The following is a 14,154-nucleotide window of genomic DNA, read 5'->3' as shown; positions in this document are numbered from 1 at the left end:
GGGGAGACGGCAGTAAAGTTACAACTCTACCTGACAGAGATCCGACAGCGTCAAATCTTAAAGTACTGACCTCTTCACAATGCAATTTAGTTTTGTATGAAACTTTGTGTACAGTGTAAGTCAAAACAAATTTCATAGAAGTAGGAATAATCTTCACTGCTCTAAGGTTTTATCATTTCTAGTTACTCTACCCAAACATTAAAAATCAAAACTATAATCACTTCAACCAAAAAGTATACTTAAAAATTAGTATTCGATGAACATTAGTAAGCACTGTTATACAGAACCAATTGTTTAAAAAATACCAAAACACTTTAATTTTGATGTGTAAGTTGTCATCATAGGAAGAGCAACAATAGCTACAATTATAGATTAACAGCTGTATATGCTGCTCTAAGTACTTTACTTTTTTAACTTCATATCCCAATTTACAGTGAGGAAACTGGGGTACAGATAAGTCGAATAATTTGACAAAGAATACACAGCTAGTAAGTGACCATGCAGGCATTCAAACTCAAGCAATTCAGAGCCCATGCTCTGAACCTCTATGCCATACAACATAAAAAGCACAAAAGCCCCAAGTGTTTATCCAAGGACAGGCATAGACTATAAATGTGATATAGTCTTCTCTCAGATTATTTCATAGATATTTTAAGCATTTAAACAAAAAATGTAATACCATAAAACTTATGTGTGTGCCCTGTTAGAATTATCATCATTTTACAGGGCTACTTTACACATTCAAATTCAACATGGTTACTTTGGTACTATATTTTACTGTGGGGTTTCTTAGTAGTATGCTATTTTGGGTACACTAAAGACAGAGGGAAACACCAAATAACATAACTAAAAAGCAATTAAAGGAACAGTAAAACATCCCTATAAAAACGAATGTTACAAATAATGGTAACATCATGCTTAATATTGAAGCCTGCTAACAGCATTCTGCTGTAATTTAATTTACCCAAAATATTTAGGTCATTAAATATGAAATGTCTGATTTTGAATCAAGCTTAGTTTATTATATTTCAAACAAGAAGCAGTACAATTAATCAAAGTATGCACCCAAACTATCAACATAGTTTTGCCTTCTGAACAGTAGCTTGTTTATGCCAGCAACAAAGAGGCCTGGAGAGCAAGTTGCGACCAAATTGAGAAAGGCGTCTTCTACAGCTTTTTGAGAATTGAATGTTTTTCCTTGTGAGGAGTGGTCCAAAGCCTGGAAGAAGTGGTAGTCAGTTGGTGCAAGGTCTGGTGAATACAGTGGATGACACAGAGTTTCCAAGTCCAGCCTCTCTAGTTTGAGCAGCATTGTTTGTGCAACATGTGGTCAAGCACTGTCTTGCAAGAAGATTGGCCTGTCTCTATTGACCAATCTCAGCCACTTAATCACAAGCATCCTCATCATTTCGTCCAGTTGGTTGCAGTAGACATCAGCTGTAATCTACTGACCAGGTTTCATGAAGCTGTGGTGGATAATACCAGCGCTGGACCACTAAGCAGACACCATTAGCTTTTTTTTTAATGAATATTCGGTTTTTGGACTATGTTTAGACACTTCATCTGTATCCAACCATTGTACTGAATGCTTGTCATTGTCAAAAAGAATTCATTTTTCATCACATGTAACAATACAGTGTAGAAATAGTTCAACTGTATGTTGTCACAGCAAAGAATGAAAAGCTTTGAGACAATTTCTCTTCTGATGCTTGTTCAATTCATGCAATTCCTGTCTATCCAGCTTCTTTACACCTTGCCTATTTGTTTCAATGGTGAAATATCCTTGGAATAGTAATGTTAAACCTTGTTGCCAATCACCCGTAGACTGACATGGATTCACCTCCACTATAGCTTTCAGCTCATCATTATCTACCTTGGTTTCAGGTCGCCCACGTGGCTCATTTCAAGACTAAAATCACCAGAAGAGAACTTCTCAAATCATCAACATACTGGGCATTCATTAGCCACATCCTTCCCAAACATTTCATTGATATGTCGAGCTGTCTGCGCTGCATTGGTTCCACAACGGAGCTCATATTCAAAAACAACATGAATATTTTACTTATCCATGGTTTCACAAAAATTGCTCTTAAAAAATTTGAAAGATAATCACAAGCCAAAACGTGCATTTGAAAGAAAGGGATGTACTTTCGCAGTAAAAATAAAACAAAAGTGTCAAAGTGAAATGTCAGAGATATCAACTGTCTTAGTACTTAAGGAAATCAGACATTTCATACTTAATAACCTAAGGACTCAAATATATTAGAGAATGAAACAGACTCCAAAATCTCCTCAGTTTATATGGCTACCAATAAAATATTTCCTTTTTATCCTTCATTTCTTCATGATTGCTCTACCTGCCATATTTCCCCTTACTTGAAACAAAGTTGTCTTTATGCCATTCGTTTTTCCAATCAGGCCCCAGATATTTTCTAGTATTAGATTGAACCACATATGGACACTTCATATGATTGGCTCTAATAACTCTCTCAAAATTCAACATATTAAAAAGAACAGAGGCACTCATGAAATTATAATTATTCCATCATTGTAATAACTTTCCTTAGTGGAACACAAAGGATAAACAGTTTACACCATTTGCAACCTCAAAAATAATCACTTCCATGGAAAAATATTCACAATATATTGTTAAGTGAAAAAGACTGAGTTACAGAACAGTATGATAACCATTTCATTTACACATAAAAACATCTACTACTAAAATTCTGTTTTAGACTTCAGGATTTTTATTTCTCTGTTCTCTTCATTTGGTGGTTCTATGTTTTCCTAATTTTCTAATTTAAAGGTAGTATTAATGTAATTTTTAAAAGCAATTTAAAAATAAGTCAGTCTTTGCTTAACTCCTTACCAAACAATACTTAAGATATTAATGAATCTATATATGCAATCTAAAACTATAAAAAATAAATAGCTTATACCTTTTTGTTAACTCAATAACAAAGTCCATGAGAAACAACACAATAACTTAATAAGCTATTTCAAAGAACACTGATAATTTTCTTTGTTGGTATAAATAAATAACCTCACTCTACATATCAACAAAATAAGCCCAACTAACAGTTGGGTTTGGTCTCCTCATGATTACAAAATGATGACTTCTGCTGCTAACAAATAAAGAGCAGAGCAAAAAGTTAAAATGTAAGGGATCGATACAGAGTAGGAAAATGGAAGAAGAGAGTCAGAAACAATCGTGAAAAATAAAAGAGGAAGAAACCAAAACAGAAAAAAATGCTATATACCTCTGCTCCATGTGAAAAAAATCTTTAAAAAACAAAAACATATGTTTTGATATTTAAATGGACAAAAATGTTCTAAGTATCTTCTAGTAGGTATTTTATTTTGAAAATTCTGATATACACAATCCAGTTGTTCTAAAATGCTAATTTTACCTGTGTTAACTGCTAACTACATAAAATAGGTTTCAAGATGAATGTAAGTTCTGGGATTTTGCTGATTTATCAGCTAAGGAAAGTAGTCTCACGCCAAATGGGTTCTTATATTTATAAACCAAATACTCTAAAAAATAACAAGAGAAAGGTTTGAGTTGAACAGACATATGGCCCATAAGGTAAATAGTTCAATTAGTCCATTGTGGTTTACTGCCCTCTGGCTGCTGTGGCAGGAGATATCACAGATAAAAAATGGCTGCCATGAAAAGCAAGGAAGGTGTCAAGCAGAAGTTGGCAGGGAATTCTTTAGGCAAATTTAGAAGCCTTAGAACAGACCCTCAAATATATATTAAAGTTAGTTTTACTCTGTCCTTTAAAAAATATTAAAAATATCAACTAGCAAAACATTTCAAACACTACCTAAAATTTTTCAACCACAGATTAACAAAATATAGTCTGGAGATGATAAAAGTTGGCTCTAGGAGACTAAGTCAAAAAGAGTTAATACCCTAAATAACAACTGGGATTAGGTCTTGATTTAGAAAAATTCCTTAGCATATTAGACAGAAACACTTAGATAAAGAGGTAAAAACTTCTACCAGAAATACAAAGAATATTGACAAAATTTCCCCTGGTTATAAATCTGTGGTAAATATAAAAGGCAGCTTAGAATAATGAAACTGTTATATTAATTCAAAGTTTCCAGATATCAGATGTAATCTGAAGTTAAAATCTAAGCAACACTGTAGTCAGTATTTCCTGGAATCACCGAATTACATAAAAAGCAGGAACAAAGCAAGAGAAAATTTCCTACACCAAAATCAGACCAGATCCTTTATATTAATCTTTCTTCAAAATACTATCCAGTATCATCTCATAATTTTGTCCCAAAAAAGCTCACTACTAAGTTTCTATATCACTTTTCAATTTTCCACCAGAGTTCAGCTGCCAACGAACCACAACAGCCACAGTCTAAGAAAAACCAATTCTGTTCATTTCACTGCCTTGTTAATTCCTCACAATTCACTATCATTTAAAAATAGTGGGTTTTAGCCTTGTTTCCACCCCCAACACACCCAGAGGACACAATACTTTCATTTAATAGAGGTTCACAAGGTTCTGATTCTCAGCATAGCTGGGAAAGGACAAGACAGCTTGAACAAATGGGGGCAGAAGGAAGAGGGGTGAGAGCAAGGATGTTCCTTTTGAGAGACACCCATTAAACACTTGGGATCTTTCTTTTGAGCAAGTCTTAATAACCTTTTCAAAATTTACCCATTGTTCAAAAAATTGTGATGCAAATAATTTTTAAGAAAAAGCAAAACCTTACCCTGCAGTTCATGATGTATTACACCCACAAGGTTGGGTTCGTCTCCCCACCAGAATATCCATAACTCTTTGCAATCTGGTTTGACATCACGACGCCACACACACAGCAGGTTGGCTTGCAGACAACGGATGAAACTTAACAGGATTGGATCATCTTGGGCTGGGGCTGAAATTATGGGTCCACAGTCCCCATGCCCTCCAAAATTGTACCTACGCCATTTGATTCCCGTGAGTTCAGCCTGGAAAAACACAAGAAAATTTCAAGTTTTGATTTTTCTCTTTACTTACAACCACTAAAAACAGGCTTCCATACAGAAAAATGAATGTGCTAAAATATTTACACTAAACTTCACATCATAAGATTTCTCCCAGTGAAGAATGTATGTCAATCCTCCTTGATTTTAAAGGGGAGAAAGCTAATGCCTATCTAGATGGTCTATGTAGCTCTATATTAAACAATAAAACAAGCTGATAATCATTACTTCCTATTGAACCATTTCATTTGCCTAAACATTTACTATAAAGTCACTACATATAAAACTATTTTCTATATTATTCCCTATTTGAATTATAAATTATGTTTAGAAATCAGATAAGAGTTAAAAAATAAGTTTGTAAAACTGAACTAATTTTGGCCAGGCACAGTGGCTCATGGCTATAATCCCCAGTGCTTTCCCATGCCTAGGCAGGAGGATCACCTGAGGCCAGGAGTTTGAGACCACCCTGGGCAACATAGGGAGACCTCGTCTCTACAAAAAATAAGAAAATAAAAAATAAATTAAAAATAGGGAAGTAATTTCTTTCAAAGGATTTCCTCAATTTCTTCCCACCCAGAAGCTACAGTTTAAATCCTTTTTAATCAGGGAGGGTATCAGTTAGCATGCAGTAAGTACCATAGTGCTCATCATGAATGCCAAAAGGCTAATATTTAAGCATTAATAAAAGTTGCTTACAAAACTAATGCAAAGTTATCAGCAATGTATTCATGTTATTTAACAGGTTGCACACAGAAAAGCTTTGTTTCTATAACAATTCCCTAATGTACTAATAGTTTGGTCTTTTGTTTGTTAAACATATTTCAAAACATGGGAACTTTAAACCAGCATAGAACAGACACTGTATCTTTGCTCCATTACATATATTTATATTTTAAGATTCCTAAACCTTAGGTCTTAAGAACTAAACTTCAGGACCGGGCGCGGTGGCTCACGCTTGAAATCCTAGCAGTCTGGGAGGCCGAGGCGGATGGATCGCTCGAGGTCAGGAGTTCGAGACCGGCCTGAGCAAGAGCGAGAGCCCATCTCTACTAAAAATAGAAACAAATTAGCTGGCCAACTAAAATATATAAATAGAAAAAATTAGCCGGGCATGGTGGCACATGCCTGTAGTCCCAGCTACTCGGGAGGCTGAGGCAGTAGAATCGCTTAAGCCCAGGAGTTTGAGGTTGCTGTGAGCTAGGCTGACGCCACGGCACTCACTCTAGCCAGGGCAACAAAGTGACACTCTGTCTCAAAAAAAAAAAAAAAAAGAACTAAACTTCAAAAATATTTCAACACAAACAAAAGCTGAATCTTATGTAGCTATAAACTGTAACTACATATTCAAAACTGATAGTAAAACTGATTCATAATAAAATTCTGTACCAAACAGCCCACGTGTCCCTTGTATTCAATCCTTACTCATTCATCTCCTTTCACACAAGGTCAATCACTTTTCTCAACAAGATGTTTTTCAAAAATCAAGTACCACTGGGTAGTAATGTAGCCATATCGTCTATCAACACAACTTAAACAAACTTAAAGTACTAAAACAATCATTATAATGATCACATTTAAGAAAAAAAATCATATTTCTTCAATCCAAATAAAAAAGGTTTCACTTCAAAAAAAAAAAGTTACAAGGATAACATCTAAACTAAAACTACCTGAAATTCAGTAACTTATCTTTTACCGTATGAAATATACAAATCTAATCTTTAAGGAATATTCTTAGTAAAAGCTGGTATTGTCATCATTTAAGCTTTCCCTATATCCTATGTGCCACCTGGTTTCCTCTAAATATAAAAGTACTACATGGTCAGTGTAAAATGTTCAAAAATAATACACCATAAACACACCAGAAATAATTATTAGCATCTTACTATATGTCCTTCCTGTTTTTCTGTACATATACATGTTAAAAGTTAGAACCACACTGTATGGTTCTGTACCCAGCTTTTTCACTTATGATAAATATTTCTATACATTACTAATTATTCTTTGAAAACAATTTTTAATGTTTGCATAATATTATATTCACTGTTCAGAAAAATATAATTTAACCATCCCATAACAACTGGACCATCGTCCATTTTTTCCACTATTATAATTATTATAATTGATGAACATCCTTGAACATTATTTTCCTGATTATTTCCTTAGGAGGGACTGCTAATTACCAAAGAATATGAATATTTTAAGACTCATAATGAGTGCTACCACACTGCCTTTTAATTAATTGTCCCCCAATACAAATAACAACCTCCCAAATTACACGTCTTTTAAAATACCTGCCAATGTAATAGAAGGGTGTGTCCCTATACTAATTTATAGCCCTTGTTCTGCTTGGAGGAAATCATTATCACATATTTGATCAGAGTTATAATCTGAGGCCAGCCTTCCTGGGTCTGAATCCCAACTCTGTACTTACTAGCTGTAAGTATCTAGCAAGTTACTTAACCTCTGTCCCTCAGCTGCGTTACCTGTAAAATGAAGGTAATAGTACTACAAGGTTGCTGATTAAATGAGATAGCATACATATAAAGCACTTAAGGCAGTGTCTGACACATGCCAAAAACCATAAATGGCATTATCATATTATTATAATAGTACTATTTCTTTTACTTTGAGTTGTCTGTTCAAATCCTTTGTCCATTTTTCTATCTTACAAGTTCCTTTGTTTCTTCAAATAATAGTAGTGTGTGTGTTTTAATCAGAAAGCCTAACATCAATCTTTAAATAAATGTCAAAGAAGGAAACAAAATAAAAAGAATAAAAAGGGGCAATTTGAAATCTGAAAAGCTAAGTAGAGACTAACTTTTCGTAGTATCATCTCAGCTAGTGTTCTGTGCCTAAGGATCTTGTGGGAGGTGGATGTAAGAGAAAACAAGGAATTAAAATACACCGATAAATATGACATCAATACTGACATTAACCACATTTAAAGGGTCAGAAAATTAAGACATATCAGAGATTTAAACATCAGATGAGTCAGTCCCCAAGAAAATCTATGCACAGCAATTTACTCACTAGAACACTTTCACCTGTAACATCCAGCACAGTTGAGCAGACAAAATATTTGGCTTTGATTCAGGAGAATGTTTTGCCTAATCCTAGCACTCCACTAACTTCCTATCAGCGCTTCCATGCTCTCAGTGGCAAAGGGAAGCTGCCACCACCTGCTCTGTTTTTTACAAAGTTGTTCTAGCAAGTGATATGTTACAAATGCAAGTGACATAACAGCAAGCTACAAACTGAATCACCTCCTAACTAATTCAGCCAAAAGAACTGAAAAATGTCCAATTATTTTTAAACAATATAATTCCTTTACTTTAAAGCTAAAATTAAATATCATTATACCAGTCTTCACTGGAAAATGTAACAAGGAAACACTAATCAAGCCTAACAGAGATAACTAAGTATAAAATGGATGTTCAAAGACTTAGCTTTAAATTTTGAATGTTTGATAAGAGGAAAGACAACTTAAATAATACTAAAATAGTTTGTCTAAGGAAAAAAATCTCCCATTATGGATATTTATTCAATTAGATTAAAATGTCTTTCATATACCATGACCATGTTTATAGTTAAAAATCAAGTACACTCCAAGTTCTACTGTTCGAATTTTTTTTTTTTTTTTTGAGACAGAATCTCACTCTGTTGCCCAGGCTACAGTGCCATGGTGTCAGCCTAGCTCACAGCAACCTCAAACTCCTGGGCTTAAGCAATCCTACTGCCTCAGCCTCCCGAGTAGCTGAGACTACAGGCATGCGCCACCATGCCCGGCTAATTTTTTCTATTTATATATTTTAGTTGGCCAGCTAATTTGATTCTATTTTTAGTAGAGACGGGGTCCTAGCTCTTGCTCAGGCTGGTCTCGAACTCCTGAGCTCAAACGATCCACCCGCCTCAGCCTCCCAGAGTGCTAGGATTATAGGCATGAGCCACCGCACCCGGCCTACTGTTCAGATTTCTGACAAATTTTCCAAACTCAAAATTCTTTACCTAATGATTTCAGAATTTTGAAGCAAACCTTTAAAATATTTCTATATTCAAATTATTCCCAAAGCACAATTATTTCTCACTATCTAAAATATGAACAAACCATAATTATATTCAAGTTAAAATTACACGGTTTTAAAACTATAGAACCAAAAGATGAAATTAAAATATACAAGGAACAAAACCAGTATGCATATATGTATAATAATGATCACCACTATCATCATTTATTAGGCACCTACTTAATATCAGGCACCATACTAGGGTCTTCATATATAATCCAAATCTTCACAACAGACAGCTAAAGAAATTAGGACCCAGGTTAAATAGTTCTCTCCCAGAGATATCTCCCTGCCAGAGATAGCAAATGGCAGATCCCAAATATAACTGGATTTAAACCATAACTGCATTTAAAGCATAAATTCTTTCCACTCTGCCATGGTGCTTCATGGAGCTAATGGCAAAAATTAGCCCTAGAGGATTATAAAATAGTACAAAGAAACTGTCATCAACTCAATTTAGCAATGACTAGATCTCATGGCCAAACTTTCTAATTTAAGAAACTTCATGAATCTTTCTTTAGTCTTCCTGAGGTATTAAGAAAACTAGTATAAGAGTGCCCACACATCATCCCATGAATAGAAGAGACTTTTTTTATTTTACTCAGATAATTATATGCCTTCTTTTACATGTTTCTCACTATAAGACAATATCTACACAAACTAATTCTTAGAAGATATACATAACAAACCAAGAAAAGAACTATTCTAATTTTTTTTTTTTTTTTTTTTGAGACAGAGTCTCACTTTGTTGCCCGGGCTAGAGTGAGTGCTGTGGCGTCAGCCTAGCTCACAGCAACCTCAAACTCCTGGGCTTCAGCAATCCTACTGCCTCAGCCTCCCAGGTAGCTGGGACTACAGGCATGCGCCACTATGTCCGGCTAATTTTTGCTATATATATTTTAGTTGGCCAGATAATTTCTTTCTATTTTTTTAGTAGAGATGGGGTCTTGCTCTTGCTCAGGCTGGTCTCGAACTCCTGACCTTGAGTGACCCACCCGCCTCGGCCTCCCAGAGTGCTAGGATTACAGGCGTGAGCCACCACGCCCGGCCGAGAACTATTCTAATAGTAAGAGATGCTGGAAGAAAATGTGCTCAGCAATGGCTGGCATCTGTTACAGAGGTAGTCGAGAGTCTCAGAAAATTGAACTTAACTGACAGAGACTCCCCTGGCCTGAACAGAAGGCCACTACAGTCAGTTCACAATGGTTCTAATTAAATAGATTACAACCGAATCAGGATAAATGCACTTCCTAACTGCATGAATGAGATTTAAAGAAAATTTATATTGATTTTCAGTGTCCTATTCTTCATGTACAATGTGTACAAAATGAGTTGATAAAGTCTCACAGTGGAGATCATTTATTTGCAGTGACCCATCACAACCAGATCCTTTGTGACCAATAGCATATATGTGCAATATGGCTCTCCAGAGTTAAAACCATATTCTGTGGTCACAGAACAGTAAAACTAACAGACACTGATAAGAACCCAGGGTATGGTATCATGGAAAGAACGCTGGCAGGAGATCAGGAGATATAGGTTCTAGGCCTGGTTTTTTAACAATTTACCTGTATGTTAGGAAATCTACTCCACCTCAAGGCACCTCAGCTTCAGGACCTGTAAAGTGATAGGGTTGACCTAGATACTCTAAATGAGTTCAAGTCTCCTGGCCCAGACTAATTACATTCCACCCACAAAGGCAAGTTGCAATCGAGACAGGACTCTTATTAGCCTCTTAAATGATCAGCAAGAACAGAAAAGCTGGCCAGAAGATATTCAAAATTTCAAGAAATAATTGAAAGGAAGATTCCTCAAACTACAAAACAATTAGCTTAACATCAATCCTGCACAGGGATGGTGTGTAGAAAAGGCAGCTGTGATCATTTGGGGCTCACATGAATACATTAGGAAATTCCAAGTCTGCCTAACCTCACTTCCTCCTGTGATAGGGTTACTACTCTAGCAGATCAGGGGAACACAGTAAGCATATTAAGTCACCTCTCAACTCAGAGGAAGGAAAAATGTCACATATAATAGAAAACTTCTGTTAAAACATAACTAATCAACTCCAGGTAAAGATAACAGAGTAAACACACACATCTGCTTTTGCTCTCTCATAAATCCCTCTAAAACATCAGTAAAGAAGTTTGTTTCTTTAGGTTTTTTTTTTTTCTTTAAATCATAAAATCACAAGGGTAGGTAGAACAGGACAGGAGATAGCATCAAAATTTTGAAATCTAAGAAGCAGATGCTGACGAGGTAAAGAGACTTATATTATCTAAGAAAACTGAGTCCTAGACATGGAGAAAGCAGGGACACGACCCAATTAATACAGAATCCCCTCAGCCTCAGGAATTTTAGATACAAGTATTGTGGAAGTAGAGCTGAAAGGCAGAGAGGAAATAAAATATGGAAAACAGGTTGAAAGTCTGCTTAAAAGGCACTCAGATGTCCAGGTATCCTCCCTACTGCACAGAGTTGAGCTACTGGCCCTTCTTCACCCCAACAAATAATCAGAAGAGTATTGTCTGGAAACAGTAAAACAAGGGGTGCCTAGACTGGAGGACACAGAAAAACAGAAGACAGGGAACTAGAGTGAAAACACGGCATTGGATGAACATATACAGAATAAAAGCCAAGAATCACCCTCTCCCCACCACTGACTGCCCTCTAAACACCCAGAAAGCTAGCAGCCATTCCTTCATCCCCCAGACATAAGGGTGGAAAAGCCTTTTTCTGAGAAATCTTACCAGCTCCAGAGAAAAGACCTCAAGATACTGAAACCAGAGGTTCCCCAACTAAAGAGCCAACCCAGATCAGAGAAGTACAAGGCAAGCAAACATCACTCACAAACTCAGAAATTCCAGTGTTTTGGGCCACCATTCCTTAACATGAACAGACAACCAAGAATTAATAAATAGTTGAGGAAAATCACTGAGGAATTATAGAGACAAATAGAAAAGTGACTTAAAGGAAAGAGATGACATTGGGAGAAAAAAAAAATTTTAAATACCTATAATTAATATGCTCAAAGAGAGAAAATGGTGGAACCACTAAAAAAGGACAGAACATTATTTCAGAAAGGAAGAGGAGAGAATTTTTTTTAAAAGCTCATGGAAATTTCCAAATACTGATACCAGAAATGATAAAACTCAGTAAAATGTCTGGAAGATAAAGTTTAGGAATTCTCCCAGAATATAAAGCAAATAAATAAAAATGAAAAATGAGGGGGAAGGGATTAAATTAGAAAAGCAACCCAGGACACTCAAATCCAAATACAAGAGCTTTCAGAAAGAGAAAATACAGAAACTACAGAGGAAATGACCAACAAAATAATTCATAACAATTTCCCAGAAAACAAACATGAATTTCTAGATTTAAAGGTTTCCCTGAGTACCCAGAACAACGGATCAAGAGAGACTCACAGAGGCAACATCACTGTAAGCTTTCAGCACTCTGCAGACAGAAGATCCTCCAAGCTTCTATGTAGTAAAAAGAGATCACATATGAAGTATCAGGAATCAAGATTTTTAACTTCTCAACAGCAATACCAAAAGCAAAAAGGCAAAAGTGCAGTAACCCAGAATTCTAAGGAATTACTTCCAAACTATGTACCTATACTAGTCTAAACTATCTTTCAAATATACAAATAGAATAAATGCATTTTTAAACATGAAATAAAAAAAACAAAACACCCTTTCGCAGGAAGCTACTGGGTGTATACTCACTAAAAGGAGGGAATAAACCAAGTAAGAAGTCGTGTGAATTAGGAAACAGACCCAACATGGGAAGTAGCAAAATAAATCCCTACAATTACAGTGAATGAGGATTCCAGGTTGTCAACTACACACCAGTGCAGAGGGCAACCAATCCAGATTATGACACATCAGACGGCTTTAGGAAAGATTCCTTCCGGAAGATGAAACTGAAAAAACATTGACAGATCTAAGTCTTAAGGGGTTTCAGACAATAGGCAAGAAATTTGAGGGATTTGAGTTGTTATAAAATATACTGAAAAGTGGTCAGAAAAAAAGATAATTACCATCTTCAAGTTATACAGAAAAGGAAAAGTAATCAGAATTTAGTTAATGGCTCAGCCATACATTAACATAATCAAATGAACATTAACGGTGAATATTTAGCTAACCAAAATTATTACGTAATTATTTTGGTAAAATGGAGAAATGTAAAAGGTATATGTGCTTTGCAGGAGGCAGAGGGAATGAACTAAATCTTCATCTTTCATAGGAAGATCTAGAATTGAAAAACCTAAAAATGACCATTAGCTTAGTATTTAGAAACATTTAAGTAAGGGCCAAGATAATAAACAAAAGTGGGTGAAGAGAAGATAAAATAAGGGCCAAGGAGCAGAATACTATTTTTATAAACCTTGCAGAACTATTTGATTCTTTATGTAAGAGTATAGATGTGCTTTAAAAAAAAGAAAATGAAATTTGAACAAAACCAATCAAAATGTAGTAACAAAATATATCTAATGCCAAGTTCCTACTAATACTGAGAACTTATAGCATTTTACAGACTGATTCTAGACAAATTCCTGAGCTTAACAACAATTTAGTATCCCATAAATTGTGTTGCAAAAGCCAAAAGGTTATTTACCATGTGTTAAAATAATGTGTTGCTGTTGACTGTTTCTCTTCTCCATTTTAGACTATTAAAACTCCAGCTGGGCAGAGAGATCCTTTCAGCTGCATGCTCCCTCCCGTCTGGCTCTACTCAAACTCTTCCTAGCCATAGTTAGGCTGCTGGCTAGGAATTCCCTGTGCAGCGGGCCGATGACAAGACATTGGCCTCCCATCTGACTGGTTATTTCCATGTTGTGAGAAATGCAATGTGGTATCCCCCTCCATACAATGAGGTTATATATAAAAGATGCTTTTTAACATATATATTTGCTCATTCATAGTAACTTTATTCTTCAAGTATAATTTTATTTTCACCTCTCTCAGTTTACCAATATTACTTCAAAAATATAAAGATTATAAAAAAAAAAGAGTTCAAGAAATGAGTGAAAGGGCTCAGAAGTGTTATTTGGTAATATGTTTAATACAATTCTAAAAAGTTACTGCCATC

General features: G+C 35.4%; 1 protein-coding gene across 1 annotated transcript in view; it reads right to left on the bottom strand.

Moving 5' to 3' along the window:
• Positions 1-14,154, bottom strand: part of MED13L (mediator complex subunit 13L) — a 264,709-nt gene that overhangs the window by 223,926 nt on the left and 26,629 nt on the right. The window contains exon 2 of the mRNA XM_045535049.1: positions 4,741-4,978. Coding sequence (XP_045391005.1) covers positions 4,741-4,978 — 238 coding nt within the window. The remainder of the gene's footprint in view (positions 1-4,740; positions 4,979-14,154) is intronic.

This window comes from Lemur catta, chromosome 21 (genome assembly GCF_020740605.2).
Source record: "Lemur catta isolate mLemCat1 chromosome 21, mLemCat1.pri, whole genome shotgun sequence".
Classification (NCBI taxonomy): Eukaryota; Metazoa; Chordata; class Mammalia; order Primates; family Lemuridae; genus Lemur; species Lemur catta.
This window is presented reverse-complemented; position numbering and strand designations above follow the sequence as displayed.